The following is a 23,684-nucleotide window of genomic DNA, read 5'->3' as shown; positions in this document are numbered from 1 at the left end:
AGTCTTTGGCAAGGCAAGGTGCATTCATTGTTTGCTGGCACAAGATCAGGAATGCCGCTGCCAACACCCTGAATCACTTCTTATGTCAAGAGATGCAGCATCGAAGTTCATCGCTTGCCAAGAACTTTCTCCAAGAATCCCTCTCAAACAGAGGGCAGTCTCAGGCGTGGGACATTCCAACCAGTCATGCTGTCTTCCAAAAACTTGTTTGGAAATCAATAAAAAGCTTCTTACTGATAGAAGACAAGGCCACATTCTCAAGCCGCTGGATGACAATCAACAGCTATCAATCATTACCCCTCAAAAATACTTCAGTCTAGGCCACCCAAGAAACGTAAAAGAAAAGTTCTTAAAATGCCGTTTGGGGATACTCCCTTCAACTCTGCATCTCCCACCATAGCACAGGGTACAGTTCTCTAACTGTTGTCAACTATGCGGCTTAGGCATGGAAGACCTCCCACACCTGCTCTGCATCTGTAGCGAACTGAAGGATAAATGGATCTGACTGCTCAAAACTCAGTTCAACTCAAGACTGATTCACACTCCGAAACAGGCAGTGTTGGTCTGCTTCATCGCAGAGGATCCGCAGCTCAACTGCAGGCTGGTAAAATTCCTTGTATTGGGGGAAAATAAATTGCCAAGAGCAAGCAAATACACTTCACCAGCAGTGGGCACAGCAGCTACAGAAGCAAGTGGCCTCTAATCTACAATCTACAACTAGGCTCGCACCAACCTATAAATTTGAATCCCTTCACGGCAGGACAAAGAAAAATCTTTAACTTGTTCTTATAAATGCGCCCCACTTTTGCACCTTCTATAATGCATGGACGACAGACGGGGCCTCATGGTCGTGGGCGGCGATGCTTGCTGTGCAACAAGATGATCTTGAAGTGGCTCGCACTGATCATTTGAGCGAGTGGTGCAGTTCTGGAGCGAACTGGCCCGTTCGCAGTCACAAAGATCACAAAAGCTTGATTTCAGGGCCCAAAAACAACTTCCAAGGGCCCAGGACTGCAGAGACGCCTCTTGGGGATCACGAGCGAGTTGAAAAAGGCCCATGATCTGTAGGTGATGAGTTGGAAGTCTTTTGTATGCCTGAGACGGGAAACATACATTAACACGTGGGCATTGCATCGCAAAGCCTTTACATCGCGGATATTACAACGCTAGTCGTTACAACGACTTGCGTTGGATGGCGCTCTAACCTTAGGAATAGTATGATTTACGATTCCAACACCTTCCCTACTCTACGTAGACTGGTGTTAGAATAGTAAATCATACTATTCCTAAGTCCAGCGCCCTCCAACGCAAATCATTGTAACAACTTGTGTTGTAAAAACTGCGATGTAACGTTCCGCGATCATTTTGATCGCGTTGTAACGTCACATATTCCCCTGAGACTTCAGAAAAACGGAAGGCAAGCCAACAAGCCCTTAGAGAACACTCAGGAGAAGGCAGAGTCCATTTCTCCTTCAGCAGGTTCAGGGAGCAGCAGGCCAACAAAGAGAAAAGTAGGCCTTCCAGATCAGCAGTTCAGTTGAGTTCTTTACACAGCACAGCAGTTCCTCTGGCAGAGCTTCAGTTGTAGATCCAAAAGTGTTTTTGCTGTGGAGGTGGGGGGGGGGACTTCAAAGCAGCTCTCTGAAGAGCACAGTTTCCCATTTCAGCCCAGTCCAGTCTGCCAGGCTATCTATGGGGTGGGGGGGGGGAGAACCAGCCCTTTGTGTGGGGACAGGGCACTGCCTATTTAACTGAAGTGTTAGCCCCTCCCTTCCATCCTGCCCAGGCAGGACCATCAGAACACAGATGTATGTAGATGGGTACTCAGACAGACCTAGTTTTCCTGTGTTTATGGCTGTCTGAAGCGAATGCACATAGTGTAGCTGTCACCCAGACATGCATTGCAGACAGGCTGCAAGGCACACAGAGCAACAAGTACAAAGAAATGTCCACTTTCTAAAAGTGAATCAAAAAATTATAAGGACAGCTGTAATGCACTCAATGTGTTCAAAGTATCAATTTAAACATCATATACATGAAAATACTGAAGTTGGTGTGCTCGCTTTGGGGTGGTTCCACCTAACCACCAATTCAAAAGAAGAAAATAAAGCAGGACCCAGTAGTTCTGGAAAAGTAAGCACTACCGTGGGAACTCAAACATGAGTGTTCACAGATTGCTCATACAATAGTCTAAACGGTAGAGACCCTAATTACATTTAAAACAATATAGAATCATATATTTAGAAAAAACAATGATGATGAAAACAATAATAACCGATGTTCTCCAATCCTTCTTTATTCAGAGGAGAGTTCATAAAGAAATGAGGAAGTTTCAAATTGAATATTTCAAATGCTTGATTTTCAAAGCAAGATTATATCCAATGCATTTCGGGTGTTCTAAGCACCCTTCCTCAGGGGAAATCTACAATAAATGAGTACAAACATATGTTGTAAAGAAATATGTATATACATGACTGTCTCATTCAAACATGTTATGGTAAAGCGACCTTACAATTGCCGGGAGAAAAGCATTTAAATAGAGAAAAAGATTAGTGTGAGATTCACAAAATGATCACCAGATGCTGTAACCAGAAACACCAGATTACTGATTGTATCGTGGGAAAAAACGTGAAGAAAAAGAGAAAAAAGGACAAACCCGTAGTGATGAAAGGCAGGTGACGGCCATTATCAAAAAAGTGAACGGTAGTTTAAAAATTCATGAGAGTGATGGAAAAAGAAAAAGCGCGTCTATTGAATACGTCAGATAGATGTGTTGTCAATTACCTTGGGATGACGATCACGGTGATAGGTCCGTGTAAAACCGAGCTGCTAGTCAATAATGGATTACCCAATGATACGATCAGCAATCTCTCACTAGCGGAGATATTGCGTGTATTGTCCCGATAGCTGTGAAGTAACGTGAATTACCTTAGTTACTCACATGCTAAGTATAGTATAGTGGTGCACCAATTTTAATGCGGTAAAGATGTGTTTCTCACCTGTATATGCATAAAGCGACGGGTATCTTATTAGGGCTTGACAGCAGGTAACGACCAGAGTCTATTCAAAATGAAACGTATATTTCAGAGAAGGTAACCATGTGCGCGTTAAAGATGGGAGCGCTCTGTGAAAGTGAACTTACTCGAGTAAAAGTCGTGAAGATCCTGTATCATTCGCCTCGGTGTATGCGCTGGCGGGATAGACTGTGTCTATTACGTGACAACGTGGTGACGCGTATGATTCTTAAAGACCAGTGATGTGACGGGAAGCGTCGAGTGTAATAGAAGTAGAAATAGGACGGGTGACCAACAGAGAAAGACTGTGCAGCCATCTTTATGTGATGAAAAAAGTGTGGTGAAGGTTAGACCGTGTAGCCATAAACCTCAATCTCAAAGCAAAAGACAGTGAAATACATAAATTGCCTGTTTTTAGATTAGCAAATATATACATGCTGGAGACATACAATAGCAAGCACTGTTAACATCCTGATGCCCACTTGATACCAAAATGTCATCAAAGCTCTGTCATTTTTATGAGAAAAGCATACATGTGATCAGCATGAATTAGAAAACAGTTGGATTAGAGCTTCAGAGTTATTGATAGCAATCACATTTTACAGGGATGATACACATGGTTGATGTAAAATTAACAATATGTTGCTCATATTGAGCGTACAGCACATATAAATATAGGTCATCATGTGCAATCAACATAAAACATGTGATGCTGGCATAATTAATCTTAACAGCAGGTCTAAATTAAAACCAAAAGTAAACACGTGTCCAAAGAAAAAGTGAAAAAGTGAGGTTCCATGTGCAAGCTAATATCTGCTCATAATACTGCAAAATAATGACTACGAAGCACCATGTAAAGCATGATTTTAGGTGGTGTCCAGTCGTGCATCTGGGGTATGTCAAAACTGTGATGCGGGACTTCAGGTTAGTATACAAGGCTGCCCCTAGAGAAAGCAAGAAAGTTCCAATTTGTCATTGAGACCTTTTGGAACCATGGTATCAAGGTACCTTATCCAAAAGGTTTCCCTTTGTGTGATGTATCTAGACATGTCTCTGTCGGTATGTTTAGTGATAACCTCTAACACAGAGAATCTGAGTTGTGCAATAGAGTGATGTGCTGATGTCCAATGGCTGGCTAATGGAGAGTTGAGTGAACTTGTCCTAATTCTACTTTTGTGTTCCGTGATACGTGTTCTCAATGTCCTTTCTGTTTTACCGACATAATGTAGAGCACATGGGCAACGGATCACATAAACAACATTCTGTGTGTTACAGTTTGCAGTGAATCTTAATTGTATTGATTTACCAGACCATGGATGTGGTATGGAATGCCCAACGAGAACATTGTTACAGTGAGAACAATTGTGACATTTTTGCACACCTTTGGGTGGACCAGTATCAACATTGGGTTTGCTCATCAAGAGTTCTTTTAAATTCCTGGATCTTTTGTAAGCAAAAATGGGAGGATTCTGAAAAAGATTATGAAAATCGGGTTCAGACTGTAACAAATCCCATCTGCGTAAGATGGTTTTCTTAATGATGGATGATTGAGTAGAAAATGTAGATACAAACACCTTTTCCATAGTTATTTCAAATGGAAAGGCACATTTTTCTTACAGACCAATGGTACTTCCATGGGTTTTGCAGGGGCACCTAGTTATGCCAACACATTCATGATGAAATTTGAACAAGAAAATATACTTAATGACTCACGGTGGACTAATCATTTAATCATATTCATCATATGGCAGGGCAGTAAAAGTCTACTGACATCCAACCTCAGTGGCTTGAATTACATCAATCCCAGGATTCAATTCACACACAATCTAGACACACAGAAGATCTCTTACCTGGATGTTAACATTGAATTGCAAGGCACCAATTTGGTTACTTCAGTTTTCAAAAAAGCCACAGATCGAAATAATACATTACTGTACAGTAGCTTTCACCCTGACACCCTAAAGAGACATCTCCCATACTCTCAATTTCTGCGAATTAAACGCATTTCTTCCAACCAAGAATTGTATACAACTTCATTGTTGTCCTCCAAGAAGAATTTTATAGACCGAGGGTATCCCAATAGGGTAGTTGAGGCATCAGTTAAACGAGCAAATGATATTCCCAGAGAGCGACTACTTGACAAAATGGAGAAACCTTCATGCCCAAGAGAGGTGTTTGTATCTACATTTTCTACTCAATCATCCATCATTAAGAAAACCATCTTACGCAGATGGGATTTGTTACAGTCTGAACCCGATTTTCATGATCTTTTTCAGAATCCTCCCATTTTTGCTTACAAAAGATCCAGGAATTTAAAATAACTCTTGATGAGCAAACCCAATGTTGATACTGGTCCACACAAAGGTATGCAAAAATGTCACAATTGTTCTCACTGTAACAATGTTCTCATTGGGCATTCCATACCACATCCATGGTCTGGTAAATCAATACAATTAAGATTCACTGCAAACTGTAACACACAGAATGTTGTTTATGTGATCCGTTGCCCATGTGCTCTACATTATGTCGGTAAAACAGAAAGGACATTGAGAACACGTATCACGGAACACAAAAGTAGAATTAGGACAAGTTCACTCAACTCTCCATTAGTCAGCCATTGGACATCAGCACATCACTCTATTGCACAACTCAGATTCTCTGTGTTAGAGGTTGTCACTAAACATACCGACAGAGGCATGTCTAGATACATCACACAAAGGGAAACCTTTTGGATCAGGTACCTTGATACCATGGTTCCAAAAGGTCTCAATGACAAATTGGAACTTTCTTGCTTTCTCTAGGGGCAGCCTTGTATACTAACCTGAAGTCCCCCATCACAGTTTTGACATACCCCAGATGCACGACTGGACACCACCTAAAATCATGCTTTACATGGTGCTTCGTAGTCATTATTTTGCAGTATTATGAGCAGATATTAGCTTGCACATGGAACCTCACTTTTTCACTTTTTCTTTGGACATGTGTTTACTTTTGGTTTTAATTTAGACCTGCTGTTAAGATTAATTATGCCAGCATTACATGTTTTATGTTGATTGCACATGATGACCTATATTTATATGTGCTGTACGCTCAATATGAGCAACATATTGTTAATTTTACATCAACCATGTGTATCATCCCTGTAAAATGTGATTGCTATCAATAACTCTGAAGCTCTAATCCAACTGTTTTCTATTTCATGCTGATCACATGTATGCTTTTCTCATAAAAACGACAGAGCTTTGATGACATTTTGGTATCAAGTGGGCATCAGGATGTTAACAGTGCTTGCTATTGTATGTCTCCAGCATGTATATATTTGCTAATCTAAAAACAGGCAATTTATGTATTTCACTGTCTTTTGCTTTGAGATTGAGGTTTATGGCTACACGGTCTAACCTTCACCACACTTTTGTCATCACATAAAGATGGCTGCACAGTCTTTCTCTGTTGGTCACCCGTCCTATTTCTACTTCTATTACACTCGACGCTTCCCATCACATCACTGGTCTTTAAGAAACATACGCGTCACCACGTTGTCACGTAATAGACACAGTCTATCCCGCCAGCGCATACACCGAGGCGAATGATACAGGATCTTCACGACTTTTACTCGAGTAAGTTCACTTTCACAGAGCGCTCCCATCTTTAACGCGCACATGGTTACCTTCTCTGAAATATACGTTTCATTTTGAATAGACTCTGGTCGTTACCTGCTGTCAAGCCCTAATAAGATACCCGTCGCTTTATGCATATACAGGTGAGAAACACATCTTTACCGCATTAAAATTGGTGCACCACTATACTATACTTAGCATGTGAGTAACTAAGGTAATTCACGTTACTTCACATCTATCGGGACAATACACACAATATCTCCGCTAGTGAGAGATTGCTGATCGTATCATTGGGTAATCCATTATTGACTATCAGCTCGGTTTTACACGGACCTATCACCGTGACCGTCATCCCAAGGTAATTGACAACACATCCATTTGACGTATTCAATAGACGCGCTTTTTCTTTTTCTTTTTCCATCACTCTCATGAATTTTTAAACTACCGTTCACTTTTTTGATAATGGCGGTCACCTGCCTTTCATCACTACGGGTTTGTCCTTTTTTCTCTTTTTCTTCACGTTTTCTCCCACGATACAATCAATAATCTGGTGTTTCTGGTTACAGCATCTGGTGATCGTTTTGTGAATCTCACGCTAATCTTTTTCTCTATTTAAATGCTTTTCTCCTGGCAATTGTAAGGTCGCTTTACCATAACATGTTTGAATGAGACAGTCATGTATATACATATTTCTTTACAACATATGTTTGTACTCATTTATTGTAGATTTCCCCTGAGGAAGGGTGATTAGAACACCCGAAATGCATTGGGAATAATCTTGCTTTGATAAATCAAGCATTTGAAATCTTCAATTTGAAACTTCCTCATTTCTTTATGAACTCTCCTCTGAATAAAGAAGGATTGGAGAACATTGGTTATTATTGTTTTCATCATCATTGTTTTTTCTAAATATATGATTTTATATTGTTTTAAATGTAATTAGGGTCCCTACCGTTTAGACTATTGTATGAGCAATCTGTGAATACTCATGTTTGAGTTCCCACGGTAGTGCTTACTTTGTCCAGAACTACTGGGTCCTGGTTTATTTGCCACTTTATAAAAGTGGCATTTCTAAAACAGTAAAGTTAAATCCAACTTCGTCGGTAAGAAGGATTTATAAAAACTATTCCAAACATATGAAACATTAAAAAGCTACTCCTTTCTAATCAGGAATTACAACTTAAAAGTGTACCAAGGAATTCCCAATGTTAACCTTTGAGAGGAATTGGCCTCACAGTAGTGAAAAATGACATAGGCTGTTTGTCACTAGTAGAACATGCAAAACATTTTTTTTTAAAGTCCTGCCTTTTAGTTGCATAGCACCCTGCCATTAGGTCTACCTGTGGCCTACCTTAGGGGTAACTTAATGAAAGGGGAGTTTAAGGCTTGGCAACTAGTTTTAAATGGCAAGTAGAAGTGGCAGTAAACTGCACACACAGGCACTGCAGTGGCAGGCCTAAGAGAGGTTTCAAAGGCTACTTCTGTGGGCGGCACAATTAGTGCTACATACCCTAGTAGCAGTTAAATTACAGGCCCTGGGTATATGGTATACCACTTTACACGGGACTTACAAGTAAATTGAATATGTCAATTAGGTATCACCAATTACCAGCATGTTTAAGGAAGGAGCATATGCACTTTAGCACTGGTTAGCAGTGGTAAAATGCTCAGATTCCTAAAGCCAACACAAACAAGGTCAGAAAGAGAGGAGGAGGAAGGCAAAAAGTTTGTATTTACCCCGCAAAAAGGGCTATTACCAGCAACATTTAAAACAATTTTACTTACAAAAGCTGTTAACAAAGGTCACCTACCAGTTAAGTATGCTCCAATTTGTATAACACTATTAGAGAATAATAGAATGTTATTCATTATTAGTAGAATGAAAAACTGACAGTGACATAAAATAAGGAATTCAGAGCTGCACTGATTTTGTCACCTCTGAGGCTGGGGGTCGGAAAGGCAGTGCCAGAGGTCACAAGGGGCAGGTGTGACCCCTAAATGACGTCCATGTCTCCCACCATACTAATTCTCTTTGTTGAGCAGAGCAATAAGGTTACAGGTTGTGCACAGTGATAAGGATACCCTAGATGGCAAGGGATGGAATGGGGTCTGTGTGTATGAAAGAGAAAAAAACAACTGTTGTCAAAGCCAATACTTTTCGGCTTTAAATGGCTGTGCTAATGGCTCAATGGCTTTGCTAATGCTTGTTGCCACTGGCATACAAACGCATGAGTTGAGACGCATGTGTTTACATGGGCCGCAATCCTGGAATGGGTTACTATTTAAAGGAAGTCTATTCCTAGATTGCTTTAATGATGCTTGCACTTGTCATGATGCACATGTGCACCATGACTCGTGTGCACGCTTGCCTCATGACAAATAGCACTCAGTTTAAATTACCATTCTAACAAGGCAGATGGCCATGTTACAACAGTAAACAAAATATCAAAATAAAGAGCTAAGTGTGAATGGGGGTGTAAGTTGCCAAGGAGCACTTGGCAGCTGCCTGTATTAAATTAAAAATGAACACAGTTGAAGCAGAATTGAAATCGGGATGGGAGGCATTGGGGAATGACTTGAAAAGATTGTCCGCTTCAACAAATGTCACTGTTCCAGAAGACAAATGTCTCAATTTGATTTATTGGCGCAAGACTGGTTTTTTTTTGCATGCCAGCTATTGGTTAGTATGTGGTCTTGTTAAGAGGAATATGTGAATAAGAAAACTGTATCTTTTATTCATTTGTAAGATGCTTATGCATGGGCATAGATCTCAGTAGTGTAGCAGGTGGAGCTGCTCCAGGGTGCAGCAATCCAAGAGACCCACCATTCTCTCTTTTAGTTGAATTTTATCACCTAGAGACAGGATAGATAACTTTATTTGTGGATTTGGCCTTAGGTTACACCTGACAATGAGCTGCGTTCTGTACTCTTCACAGTATCTGCACAGGTTTGGAATTTTCCACCATGGTACATTCCCATTACCTCTAGCATCACAACCTTGATCAGCATTATTTGGCCTGATTGGCCATTCAAATTGCCCAAACCCATAGTGTATTTCTATAAAGTGTCAAATGAGATCTGCATTGCCCAAGTGTCAAAAGAGATCCACATTTAGTTTCAATATATTTCTATTAAAGTTTACAGTATATAGATTAACATTGCCATCTGTAGTAAGGGACAATATAATGTGTGCTACCCACTGCAAACACTACCACACCCCAACTCCTACCCAGCTAAATTCCTCATTGTCCGGGTTTCAGTAGGAACCCAGCAAAGTACCCCAAGAGAGGTAACTATGAGAAAACTCTTTGAAGTTGTCATGGATAATGCCTTTAGTATTTTAAAGAGTAACAGTTACAACCTACAGGCAACAGAGAGCATTAACACAACTGTTCAATTTGTGAAGGGTTTATGCCTGCAACCACTCAATATATGGACCTACCTTGATTTTCCTTTGCAAATGTATGATCAATTCTGGTTTCAGTTGAAAGCCCACATTCTTATGCGTTTTGAGGCTCTTTAAAATACCAGGGGCAGTATTAAGGACATGCAGCCTGCATGAAGTGTAGGAAAAAGAGCAATTAGAATCTCGATTCAAGGGTTATTGCATTCGATAGGTATACTCTTTGATTTAAGGGCTCATTTGTTAGATTTCACAATTAAGCTGACCAGGTAAGGACAGGGTGAAGTTACTGGTCACTCAAAGTAGGACGAGTTGGGGGTATTGGCAAACATCCATCAATAAACCAGAACTAAACCTTGCTAATTTGTGTGTCCCTGTAGTTATGTCTGTGTGGCTTAAGTGACAAAGACCGAACCGTGGCTCATGGAGAAATGGTGGGAGCACAGCTGCTTATGGAAGATGTCCTTCAGAATAACTACGAATCCACCAAATTTAACTCAGAAAACTCAGAAGAAAAGGAAGCTCCTGATCTCAAGGAGAAGCAGGTAGTCTGTTTTTTTTCATATTGAACAGTATTTCTACAACTAGTGTTAGACACGTGTAACCGATGCAAAGAAATTGAAAAATATTTGCCCCTCACTTTTCCTACGTCTGTACTTCCTGTGTTTCCAGGAAAGGCAAATGCCTCCTTACCTTATTGCTGTTGGGGTTCAAGGATATGGGGCAGCAAGAGAGGAGACAATTTGAAACTAACAGAATGTACCTGAACGGTTAGGTATGTCTTTCCATCGCATTCATGGGCACTAGATGCATATCAGCTGTCCATATGTACCTAGTCAATAAAGATTAAACCAAGATTGTTCATCCGCTATGATGATCGAAAAGTATTCAGAATACCAGAACATGTGGTCCGAATGATTTGAGTCTTGGTTGAAGTGTCCTCTTTAACTATTTCAGATGAATATGGACAAACACAAGAGAAACCATTCCTCCACAGTCACAAGTAAGCTTTCAACTCACATGTATGGCACATACATATACATCATAGTGGCTTGAATGTATATATAAAGGTTAGGGTGAAAAGTGGATTTTCCCTACCACTGCAGTGATGAACAAACCGACCTGCTATCCTTCTGGATTCAAGTCCAGCCATTAAATCTAGGAGCAAGGTGCAGGAAAACATGAGCCAAGTGTTGGGGCCTGCTGACCTGCCTGCAACTGTACGTCTCTGTCCCTAACTCCTGCTAGGGATAGCTAGACTTTGTTAAAATGTGGTCTTCATTGTGATGGAGCAAAGCAAAGGGAGGGTTGTCATCCTTGTGCTTTGGTACCTTTACTCCTCCCTAGGTAGTCTAAAACTAGGGGCTACTACTAAACCCCTGCATGTTCACAAGTTTGCTATGCTTTGTGGTTGTCTTGATAAAGAATCCACGTATGACTCGGGTGTCCTCCTTCATCACTTTTGCTGTGACAGCAGAAGCTCTGCAACTCAGTGGCTCTCATGCCAGAGGAGATATTTGGTTTCAGGGTACTTAACAGAAGTTGGCTATCTTTCAGGGGTTCCAGGACTGTCACTTTCTACTCTGTCTATCCCTGGAGGGCCCTCTTGGAGGCAATAAATGATAATAACCAGAAAACAGAAAAACCCAATACATTGCCGCCCAGACACTCCCTCGATGCTGTCCAGTGCCTTGTAATCCCCTAACTCTGTTGCGCAGAAGAATAACCTGTCTGCTACCACATGAAGCACCTACTCTTAACACTGCCCTAAAGGTTAAGGCAGTGTGAGTTTTTATTGACACAAAAGGCAGACCTGGAACAGCATGTGGGACTCACCCAAATAATATTTATTACTATTGTAAGATGACGGTCTTACAAAAGGTTTCCTGCCGCATGATAAGCAGTCTAATGCTGCATGCTATCTAAGACACAAGTGTCTTCATGAGAATCTAGGAGTTGAGAAACCTGAATATTCTCTTTCTACAGTCTCACTTCAGCCAGCTTCAACTGTCTGTTGCATACAGTCTTGCACTCAATACTACATGGAGTGGACTTTAGATCAGCCCCTCTTGTCTATCTCCTTATTTTTGTGTTTGTCCTGCATATGGGGCACATTCTTTATCTATAAATAGTGGAAGAAATAGAATATTTTACAAGTCTGCCACACTTCTTCCCAGCTTAGTATTTATGCACAGACTAGTGTGAAATGTTGAACAGTGTGCTCCAAAAGAGGAGGACACTTGCCCCTCAGCCTCCAAGTGTCACAGGTCCTGGAAATTTCCTTTCAATTACCTTTACTCTCATTTCGTCTTCTTTAACTTTGCTTTTGATTGGATAATGGGTATCCATCCATTGCAGATGTGGTGGAACTACTTTTCTTTTTTTTCAATTTCATTTCTTATTTACCACTCCATGGGGGTGTGCGTTCTGCACCTTCCTCTACCTAAGGGTGTGCTCCCACTCTATCCCTACTCTCTGAATCCTGTCTCTCCCCAAAGTGCTCTTCCACCAGAAAGTGGGTGGATTAACTGATGCCCTATATGTTGTCCCGCAGCCATGACCCAAGCTTACATTGCCTCCCTGCCACTTTTCCTCCTATTACTTACCACAGGGCACCAAGCACCAGATGGCAGGCTTAGTGATGCCTTGAATGTTGTCCTGCAGCATTTTCCTGTGCCTCCTGGAGTCCCCCTTCTTCTTTTTTTGCCCCTCCCCAGCTGCTACTCTTCTGCTCCATTTTGGCTGCATCTACTGGCTTTAGCCATGCCAGATGCTTTTACAATGTGCTAACACTGGCAAGGCCACTAGCAGCGACCATCCATTTTAAAGTATAGAAACCAATGTTTTCTAAACTTGAATGTATAGAAAACAATGCTTTTATACTTCCAGTATGGCTCCGTGTTGGCATCCTCACATTGCATCGCACAACATGGCAGCCATCGTGAATGTATGAGAACATCTTTTTCTGTACTTTCAATATGCACATCTGCATTATATTGTTGTTGCATCACACAACTTGGCAGCCATCTTGAAAGTACAGAAAACACTGTGGGAGCACTTTAAAAATATCCAGCATTGGCAAAGTGTGACACATTGGCGTTGCAAATGGTTGTTTACTTTGTTCTAGGGATTTTTGCTGCTACGGATCAGAGCATCCATATCCTCATCTTATTATTTCCCCAAGCATGGTGGGCCCGATTCACAAAGATAAACTTACACTTTTATGTAAGTCTACTACTTTTCAGTATTCACAAAGGTAAAGGTAGATATAAAGTCTAACTTTAATACTTTTCGATATTCGCAAAGGTAAGTTACTACTAGTAAAGTTAGACTTTTGGTCTAAGTTTACCATTGTGAATATCGAACAGTAGTAAAGTTAGACTTTTGGTTAAAGTTTACCTTTGTGAATTGGGCCTGATATTTACTACTAAGAGGGCGCATACCTAATTTAGCTTGTTTGCTCTGTAGGTTATCCTACACATAATGTAATATTGGTGCAAGATAAAGTTTCCTTGAACAAGACAAAATAACACATAAATACTCCTTTCCTTAAATTTCTGATTATGGTCATTAGGTCAGATTGAGTTGTAGGTGTGCCAAACTGTGCTTTACAGTTTTCAGCACCTCTTGTACTGAGGGGGAAGTGAAACGGAATAAAAAAAAAGAAATTCAAAAATATATGTTGTGTACAATCACTAAACAATAGCTGTGTAAGTATCTTCATTAATTTACGCCATACGTAGAGATAGTATCTTCTAAGCCAAATTTGGGCCTAATTTAGAGTTGGGCGGGAACAAAAAAAGCATAAAAATCCTAGATTAAGTTCTTAATTGTGGTCAGCATCCACTAGTGGGTTTTCTGAATCATACTTTCCCCACAGTACGAGAAATTCCGGCAGTGTATTTTTCTAACCAGATTTAGCATTTCCTCCTTAAATTAAATGTTTTTTTACCAGCAAAATTTAAATCAGACCTGAAGTAGAGCAGACAAAAATTGCCCAGTCTACCCATTTGGCAGATAATATGAGGTCTCCAGTACATCCCCTTTACTCCAACGATGTAAACACCTTTAGGATGTTTGTCACTGATGTAGCACCGGGTATTCATACCCCAAGACTGCGTCTTCCCTTGTATAATGCAAACCTTGGAGTTCAGAATATAAATATTGTTAGTAAAAATGTTCAAGGAGTCTGGGGAAGATTAAATCGGGGCCCAGGCATCACTGGCTTGGGGACATTGCATTATGCATACAATCTACTGCAAAATGCCAAAATTCAGAGGGCGACAAAAATTGTACGGTAACTTCCGAAGTCAGAATCACAACTTAGATAGCCTAGCCAATACAAGTTGGGGTAAGAAGCAGGCAAACCCCAAATTAACCCATGCTCACCCTCTGGCAGCTTGGTACAGAGCAGTCAGGCTTAACTTTAGAGCCAATGTGTAAAGTATTTGTGCAACATTTCAAACAGTGAAAATACCACACAAAAAGATTCCACACCAGGTTAGACAAATCGAGCTTAGTTTAATAAATAAAACAAGACCAAAACAACAAACATCTAATAAGTAGAAGTTGAGATATTGAATTTCAAAGTGTTTATGAAAAATAGCTCCAAGAAACAAAAAGTGCTATTGAGGATGCTTGGTCGCGCGGGACTGGGATAAAGTAAAAAATTTATACCGACCGCAATGGAATGCGGGTCGGCTACAGGGACCCAGTTATGCCAGTTGAACCAAAGTTACTTTAATTCTGGTTGCGGAGCGCTTGCGTGTCCGTGTCAAAGATGTGTTGCGCAGCTGAGGCGATGCGCCTGTTCAGGGATGCAACAAAGCTGTTGTGTGAAGTCCTGATGTGTTGATGCTGTTGACGAGACTTGGAATGTGAAGGCCGCTGTTGAGTATGCAAGGCACAGTAGAGGCGATGTGTCGGTTCCGATGAGAGATGAAGCTGCGATGCGGAGGTCTGTCATCGTTGTCGATACTGCTGTTGACAAGGGATGCAAGGAGCTTGTGCTGGATAAAGCGCCACACAGCGGCAGTTCCTAATGCGAGGCATCAGTCCCAGATGCGGGAGGCTGCAGTGATGCAAGTCTTTTGCTACGGGCCCAATCCACATAACAGTGGCGATGTGTTGGTTCTGCTCAAAGATGTTCAGCGAAGGAGATGCGTCGGATCCGCTGGCGACCCACTACCAAGGTTCCAGGACTGGGGTGGCACTATTTGGCCAGGCACTCTCACAGATGGCAGAGTCTAGGAGCAGAAGCAGGTTGGTTGGATGTATTTTACGTCCCTTAGACTTCAGTTCAGGAGGCCAGCCAGCTAGCCCTTGGAGTCACCATGGGGTCTGGGGACAAGTAATGCAGGTCCAGTCCTTCTCACCTAGGCAGAAGGGCAGCAGACCAGAAAGCCAGCACAGTAACAACAGGAGTCCAACAAGGCAGCAGTTCAGAAGAGTGCACAGCAGTCCTTCTTCCTGACGGAGTATCCACAGGTATAGAGTATACTGAGGTGGTGGGGTCTGAGGCCCATTATTTATACCCAGTGGTGCCTTTGAAGTGGGAGAGACTTCAAAGACAGGCTTTTGAAATACACAGAGGTCCTTCCTTCCTGCCCTGACTCCAGACTTACTACAGAGACTATGCAGACATTTATGTGGGGCCAGGACAAAGCCTATTCAGGTGTAAGTGAGGCTGAGTCCATCCTGCCAGTATGCCTATCAAGTCACATCTAAGCTCCCATTGTGTGTGGCTATCTAGGGGAATACACAAAGCCCAGCTGTCACCCACCCTAGACATGGAAAATGGCTAAAGTACAAAAATCCAGCTTTTTTAAAGTGGCATTTTCAGAATTGCAATTTAAAATCCGAGTTCACCATAAGTTTGGATTTTAAATTGTGATTCCAGAGACACCAGACTTGAAGGGTTTATCTCTTCCCAATTTGGAATTACACTTATAAAATGTAATAAGGTAATCCCAATGTTACCCAGGGGGAGAGATAGGTCTTACAGTAGTGAAAAATGAATATGAGCTTTTTTTCACCACTAGGACATGAAAAACGTAAAAGTACATGTCCTGCATTTTAAACACAGTGCACACTGCCCTCTAGGTTGTCCAGGGCCTACCTTAGGGGTGACGTATTTGTATAAAAATTGAAGATTTGGGCCTGGCAAAAGGTTTATTTTGCTAGGTCAAAAAGGCTGTGTAAACTGCACAGACAGGCTCTGCAATGGCAGGCTTGAGCCATTGTTAGAGGGCTACTTAAATGGGTGGCACAATAAGTGCTGCAGGCCCACTAGTAATGTTTAATTTAAAGACTCTGTGCACATGTAACGCACTTACTAGTGACTTATGAATAAATTAAATATGGCAATTGGGGCTGAAGCAATATTGCCATGTTTTAGGGAGAGAGTACATGCACTTTAGCACTGGTTATCAGTGGTTAAGGGGTCAGAGTCCTAAGACCAGCAAAAACGAGGTCAAAGTCGTTTTTCACTACTGCAAGGCCTATCTCTCCCATATGATAACATTGGGATTACCTTATTACATTTTCTGAGTGTAATTTCCAGTTGGGAAGAGATAAAGCCATCACGTCTCATGTCTCTGGAACCACAATTTAAAATCACGTCTTATGGTGTAGTTGGATTTTAAATTGCAATTCTGAAAATGCCAATTTTAGAAAGTTCGCATGGTCTTACTTTATACATTTGGTGCCTGCTGCCTATCTCTGTTAAGTCTGGGGTTGGGGGACAGCTGGGCTCTGTGTATTCCCTCTAAACAGCCACACACAAAGGGAGCTTAGGTGTGACTTGATGGGCCATCCTGGGTGATGGAAGGGAAGAGCCAGGCACAGCCTCGCACTTACCCCTGAATAGTCTTTGTCCTGTCCACATACAAAGGGCTGCATACCCACCTGTAGTAAGTTTAGAGTCAGGGCAGGAAGGGAGGACATCTGTGCATCTCAAAGACCCTTATTTGAAGTCTCCCCCACTTCAAAGGCACAACTGAGTATATATGTACTGGACCTCTGATACCATAATTACAGTACACTCCTGGACCTGTGACCACTCTGCCAGGAAGAAGAACTGGTGTGCGGCTGAAGGACTACCACTGTGCTGGGCTGCTGTTTGCTGGACTCCTGTCTTGATGTGTTGCCCTGCTGCCTGCTACTTTCAGTGATCTGGGTGAGAAGAACTGGACCTGCATCACTTTAACCCAGAGGGACTCCAAGGGCTAGCTGACTGGCCTCCTAACCTGAAGTCTCATGGAAATAAAAGACTTCCAACCAGCCCGCTACAACACCTGGCTCTGCTATCTGTGAGTCTGCCATACCAAGTTGTGCCACCCCAATCCTGGACCCTTGAAAGTGGGCCTAAGATGTTTGCACCAGCGGAACCGACACATTGAGAACAGAATCGATGCATCAATGCTATTGCTGTCCCTGTATTCTGCCCACACTCCTTCGCAGGCAGCCTGAACTCTTGGCGTGAACAGATATCCTATTTAAGCACATACTTCTTCTAAGCGCTATTTTAGAGTTTATTGTTTAAAATAAAGTTCAAGTTCTACTTATTTGATATTTTTGTTTTGGTCTTGTTTTATATATAAACGTAAGCTCTATTTTCTAACCTGGTGTGGAATCTTTTCTGTGAAGTTTTCACTGTTTTACTGTTTGAAGTGTTGCACAAATACTTTACACATTGCCTATTAAGTTAAGCCTAACTGCTCTGTGCCAAGCTACCAGAGGGTGAACACAGGTAAAATGTGTGTGTGTGTGTGTGTGTGTGTATGTGTGAGTGTGTGTACATGTGCACACGTACGTGTGTGTAGGATTGTGGTTCTTACTTGGACAGGATGCATACCTCTGCCAATCAGAAACCAAATTTCTAACATTGGTGATCAGCGGTGAGGATAGGACTTGTGTTTGTGCAGTGCCATACAGTAACTTTGTGAACTCTTCCAATCCACAACCAGACCATTTCGAATTTTAAATTTGCCCTGTTTGGCTTTTTTAATTTTTCCCTCAGAATCATGTCTTTGGCTACTGGTTCTACAACTAGACCTATGGAATTTGAGCTGGACAACTTGGAAATCTACACAGTGACTCTGCTTAAAGATTTTTGCAAGAAAATGGGGCTTCATGCCAAGAGTGCCACCAAGTAGGTGGAATTACCAAGGGTGCTGAGGGCGTGGGAAGAAGCCCACTTCAAGAAGAATGATGGATTGGGGATCCTGAGGATGGGTCTTCTGAGGGAGAACCTGCAGTGGCAAAGGGTGAAATATGTGGTTTTTAGCTACCTATGAGAGCAGGTAGCAGTGTCTCCTCCTGTGGCTTATCCCCAGATGAGCTGAGGAGGGAGAAGATAGAATTCAAGCTACAGATTGTCAAATTAAAGATCGAGGCTGAAAAGAAAAAGGCCAAAAAGGCCGAAGCTGAGAAAGCTGATTAAAGAAAAATCTTTTACTAGTTCATAAACTGAGTCTGAAAGAGCTGGAAATCAAGGCACGGCAAGCAGATTCCAGCAGTGATGCTGGCAGCATACATGCAGTATCTGATGGAGAAAAAAGGGTTCATATACTCAAGGATTTGGTTCCAAGTTCTGTGGTGGGAGATGATACTGATAAATAGTTTTCTGCTTATTGTGAGGTTGCACTGAAGGTTCACAGGGTTTCTGAGGAACACTGAAGGTGGTCTGTGGAAGACATGGCAACACTTGGGAGGGACACACTTCTAACATTAAAGGTTGGGGACCAAACAAAGTATACCCCTATGAAGGTTACTCCAATAAGGCACTGAATGGCTGGGTGAGGGGCAGCAAGGTTAGTCATTTTAATAGGTTGTACCATTTGATCATGAGAGAGCATTTGCTCTGTATCTGTTTTCCTGAGTTGCGCCAGCACCTAGTCAACAGCAAGCTAACTGACCTCCAGGAAGCATGGGTCTCTGGGCTAGCAGCAGGGTGTCCGAGAAGAGATCTAGGTATCTGGGGGGGACTCCCACAAAGTTGGGCAGGGTTCTCAAGAGAAGAAAGAAGGGGGAGAAACACTTAAAAGTATGGAGCTCTCAAAAGGCTCCCAAAATAATTAACGAGGGAGTAGTGGTAACCAGTAAAAGTCTGATCTTAAACAAAGGGGTTCTTTGATCACAAGACAGGGAGGCTTGTACCCCAATTTACAGAGTGCTACAAATATTGGCACAACAAGGGAGACTCCAAATGTCTCAAGAGGGCAAAGCTCCCCAACGGTGAGCAAACATCAGGGTTGGTGAGTGTAGCGTTCGGGAAGGAGGTAGTCCCAGTTAGTTTTAGGGGACAGATAGAGGTAACCCTAGTTTCCCTAGGGGATTAAGAAATGGTGCCTAAAGCCCACATGCCTTCAAATACTTCAAAGTATAAGCAGTGGGTCACCATTAATGGGCAATGGGTGGAGGCTCTGCGAGACACAGAAGCCAGTATGACTACTGTCAAGGGTCAGCTGGTGTCTGCAAAGCAGATCCTACATAACACACTCCACCAAGTTGTAGTTGCCAACAACCGAGGGAGCCACCGTTGTCTCTGGTTCCTAGTTGGGGGGTCTCAGGTTCTCTAACAGTTGTTGTGAGCCCTGTTGATTGTTTAATAAGCAGCAACCTGAAGCACACTGCCTGGAAGGAGGTAGAGCTCAGATCTCACTTGGACATGATGGGATTGCCTGAGTGGGTCTGTATGACCACACAGTCCATGGCTGCCCAGAAAGGGAGTCAAGGGCGTCTGGAGCCAGGACCAATGGGCCTGACAGCTGCCAATGAGAGGGGCAAGTGGTGTGGGAAACCAGCCCCTGAATTTCCCACAGTGGAGGTTGGCAGGTCCCTTAGGAGGAGGCCCCCAAGCCAACCACGGAAGACATTGCCTCTGTAGGTGTCCTAACTGAGCTTGCCAGCTGCTAGATTGAGGGTGTCCCACTCTTGAGAGCTTGAGGTGCCAGGCCTCAGCCCATGCAGCATTGGAAGCCTCCGAGGATCACCTAATCTACGGGGAAAACTATCTCCTTTATAGTGAGCCTAAGGCTCCTGGTGCCGTGTGCTGGTGGTCCCCCAGTGTTATAGGACCTTCCAGTGTCACAGGACCTTCCTACTGGGTTTGCTCATTACATGACCCCCAAGTCTGGTGTCTCTGGAATTTCAATATAAACCACAACTTATGGTGAAGTCGGATTTTAAATTGTAATTGTGAAAATGCCACTATAAGCACAGCTCCCTCAGAGCTGTGCATATAGGCAGGAGACATTGTAGTGGTTTGCAAGTTTCGACTTGCCACTCCACCTGATTGCCATCTTTGATTTATGGACTGGTGCTTTGATTACTTTAGTTTGGTTCTCTAACTGTACACAACATGCTGATGTATTATACACATTTGTAAATATTTGTTAATGTGTAGTATTTGTCTATGCAATTCGTATGCTGTTTTTAAAAACGTCATTATTTTTTGTTTCTTTAATGTTTGACATGATTTGAATGTTATTGAATCTTATGGACTAATTCAAAAAAATTGTGAAATAAATCACACGAGCCTATGAATTGAATCCACTGGCCCAATATTGAGTAAGTTCTAATCAAAGCAACTGGATATTCTTGTTTGTATAATTATTAGTGGTCCCATCCAGTTAGCTTAGGACCCAAGCCTTCCTTAGTTCCAAGTTTAGAAAGCTGGTCTTTTCTTACTTTAGCCATTTGGTACCTGCTACCTGTCTCTGTTCAGCCTGGATTGGGTGACAGCTGGGCTGTGCGTATTACCTCTAGCCATCCACACACAAAGGGAGCTTAGATGTGACTTGATGGGCTATCCTGGGAGAAGGGAGGGAGGAGCTGGGAAGGGGCTCACACTTACACCTGAATAGTCTGTATCCGGTCCACACGCAAAGGGCTGCATACCCCTCTGTAGTGAGTTAGGAGCCAGGACAGAAAGTGACAACCTCTGTGTACTTCAAAGACCCTCATTTGAAGGCTCCCCCATTTCAAAGGAACAACTGGTTATAAGCACTGGACCTCTGACACCATGATTTCAGTAGATTTCTGGACCTGTGACCTCTGCCTGGAAGAAGAGCTGCTGTGGTGTTAAAGGAATGCCACTTTGCTGGCACCTGCCTTGCTGTGTTGCTCTGCTTCTGTCTCTGACCTGGGTGAGAATGACTGGATCTGCATTACTTGAACCCAGAGTGACTCCAAGGGCTAGCTGACTGGCCTCCTGATCTGAAGTCTGAGGGACGTAAATGATTTCCAACCAGCCTGCTCCAACACTTCGACTCTGCAAACTGTGAGTTTGCCCTACCAAGTGGTGCCATTCCAGTCCTTGAGCCTTGAAATTGGGCCTAAGGTGTTTGCTCCAGCACAAACACTGCATTGAGAGCAGAATTGACGCATCATCGCTGTTGCAGGAACAGCATCGATGCATTGCACTCGGAACCAGCGCATCGCTTTCAGAACTGCCGCATCAGAACCACCGCATCACCACCACTGTGTGGAGAAGATCGACACATCACCTCTGCTGCCTGGAGAAACCCGGCGCATCGCCTTCAGAAGCACTGCATCTCGGAACCTGTGCATCACCTTCTGAACCAACGCATCACCGCCATTATGTGGAGAAAATCAACGCATCATCCCAACTACGTGGGGAACACGGACGCATCACTTTTAAGCCCTATTTTAAAGTTTATTCTTTCCAAAATTCATTTCTCAAGTTCTACTTATTTGATTTTTGTTGTTTAGGTCTTGTTTTATTTATAAAATAAAGCTTTGTTTTCCTAACTTGGTGTGGAGTCTTTTTGTGGTGTTTTCACTGTGTTACTGTTTAAAGTGTTGCACGAATACTTTACACATTGCCGCTTATGTTAAGCTTGACTGCTCTGTGTCAAGCTATAAGAGGGTGAGCACAGGTCAAATTAGGGTGTGTTTGTGACTTACCCTGACTAGGATTGCGGTTCTTTTTTGGACCGGGTGCATACCTACGCCAACCAGAAACCCAATTTCTAACAGGATGGCTGCTGCACATTCTGCAGTTCCCAAATGGCATTTAAAATTGTTGATGAAGCCCCTGCCTACTTTTGGTGCAGCACAAAAGCCAATATTAAAATTTTTGCAGGCCTTGCTGGGGACTCCTAGGCCTAGCAGGGTAAATACTAATTGAGGAGCTTTGTTGTGGAGTAAGAAAATACCGGTTCAATTCCTAGCGACCGCACATTGCATTTGCTTTTTCATGCTGGATGCCCATGCCCCCTGTATGGGGGACCTGGCATATGCAGATTTTGGAAGGCCAGCACAGGCAGGGACAGTGGGACAGGGAGCCGATCCCACCTCTCTCAAACACAGGCACAGGGATCCAGGGCCACACATACAACACCACTAAAGGAGTGCGGGGTTGACATTTTCTGTCCTGCTGTGGGGCCTCCCCGGGACAATTTTCTCACCTTTTAAAGAAAAATTGTATGATAAAAGATTAAGTTATGCATGTGATCATACGCGACAAGGCATGAGACAGGAGACCTCAGAGCTTTGAGGAACAGATATGGGGAATTTGGAATATTATACTTCCATACTGACTAAAGTACTGCCAAATATTGTACAAAAAAAGCTATTTCAGACATCTGTTTATTTTTATAAACTGTCTGTGATCCTTCAACAACCTTATTTTAATTGAATAAGTGCTCAACATCCTGCCTATTGTGGAAGTGCTTATGATAATATCTGAGAGTTCTCTTACACCTCTAATACCTAAAACCTTACATAAGGTCAAGAACATGTTATCTAATCTACATATCAAAGGCTACATTGCAGCTTTTGACAGTATGGGTCTCACAATAAGTGCCGAAGGTCCGTATACTGCATCCATTTGGGCCAAAATCATATTTCAGGATGGTGGCCAGTACCATATGGTTCATGTTTTCATATTCTTTGACTTCCGTGTATTTACTATATTTGAGCTGGGCAGCTTATTAATCAGTCACAGTTAGCAACTTACCTTACAACTACATGTTCCAATTCTTGACCCGCTCCAAAAATTAATACATTGCAATTCAAAGACACATGCATATTTGATGATATTGTTTTTGCATTCAACCATCTGTTTCCACCTTTTTTTTGTCTCAGAAATACTGCTATCCAAGGCACTTTACTTGGACCATATAAGTTGTCTAACAATGCTCCAGTACCTAGGTAGCTCTACTCTTCATTGTGTTTCAAAAACAAACGTTTCCTTTTCAGATTCAGCAAACACCAGCAGATACAAATCAACTGAATGCCAACCAGCTCCAGACTGTTTGGAAGACCCCCGAAGAACTTCTAGATCTTCATAATCCCATCAACGCCTATTCTTTGCTGAGATCCTTCCTAAAACTATGGAAGCAACTTGAATTATTTAAGGATATGTGGGGGCGGCTGAAGCTCAGAGTTGAGGAGATCAACAGTGTACCTCTTTACAAGCAGTTTTCTGAGCTCTATAGGTAAGTTTAACTGAGAATACATGTGTGATATAAATGAAGAAAACTCTGTTATGCTTGTCATGACTATAGTATTTAAATAAGGCCCTCCCACACTTTATTCAAAACGTTTTCTTTTTCAGTATATTTAAATAAATTATAAATAAATGTTAAGAACTTACTACAAGCAAGAAGTGACTTCCAGGCA

General features: G+C 42.3%; 1 protein-coding gene across 1 annotated transcript in view; it reads left to right on the top strand.

Moving 5' to 3' along the window:
• LOC146817750 (uncharacterized) overlaps positions 1-23,684 on the top strand; it is a 746,064-nt gene that overhangs the window by 438,250 nt on the left and 284,130 nt on the right. The window contains exons 34-35 of the mRNA XM_085609232.1: positions 10,415-10,579; positions 23,262-23,500. Coding sequence (XP_085465358.1) covers positions 10,415-10,579; positions 23,262-23,500 — 404 coding nt within the window. The remainder of the gene's footprint in view (positions 1-10,414; positions 10,580-23,261; positions 23,501-23,684) is intronic.

Source organism: Triturus cristatus, chromosome 6 (assembly GCF_964204655.1).
Source record: "Triturus cristatus chromosome 6, aTriCri1.1, whole genome shotgun sequence".
Lineage (NCBI taxonomy): Eukaryota > Metazoa > Chordata > Amphibia > Caudata > Salamandridae > Triturus > Triturus cristatus.
This window is presented reverse-complemented; position numbering and strand designations above follow the sequence as displayed.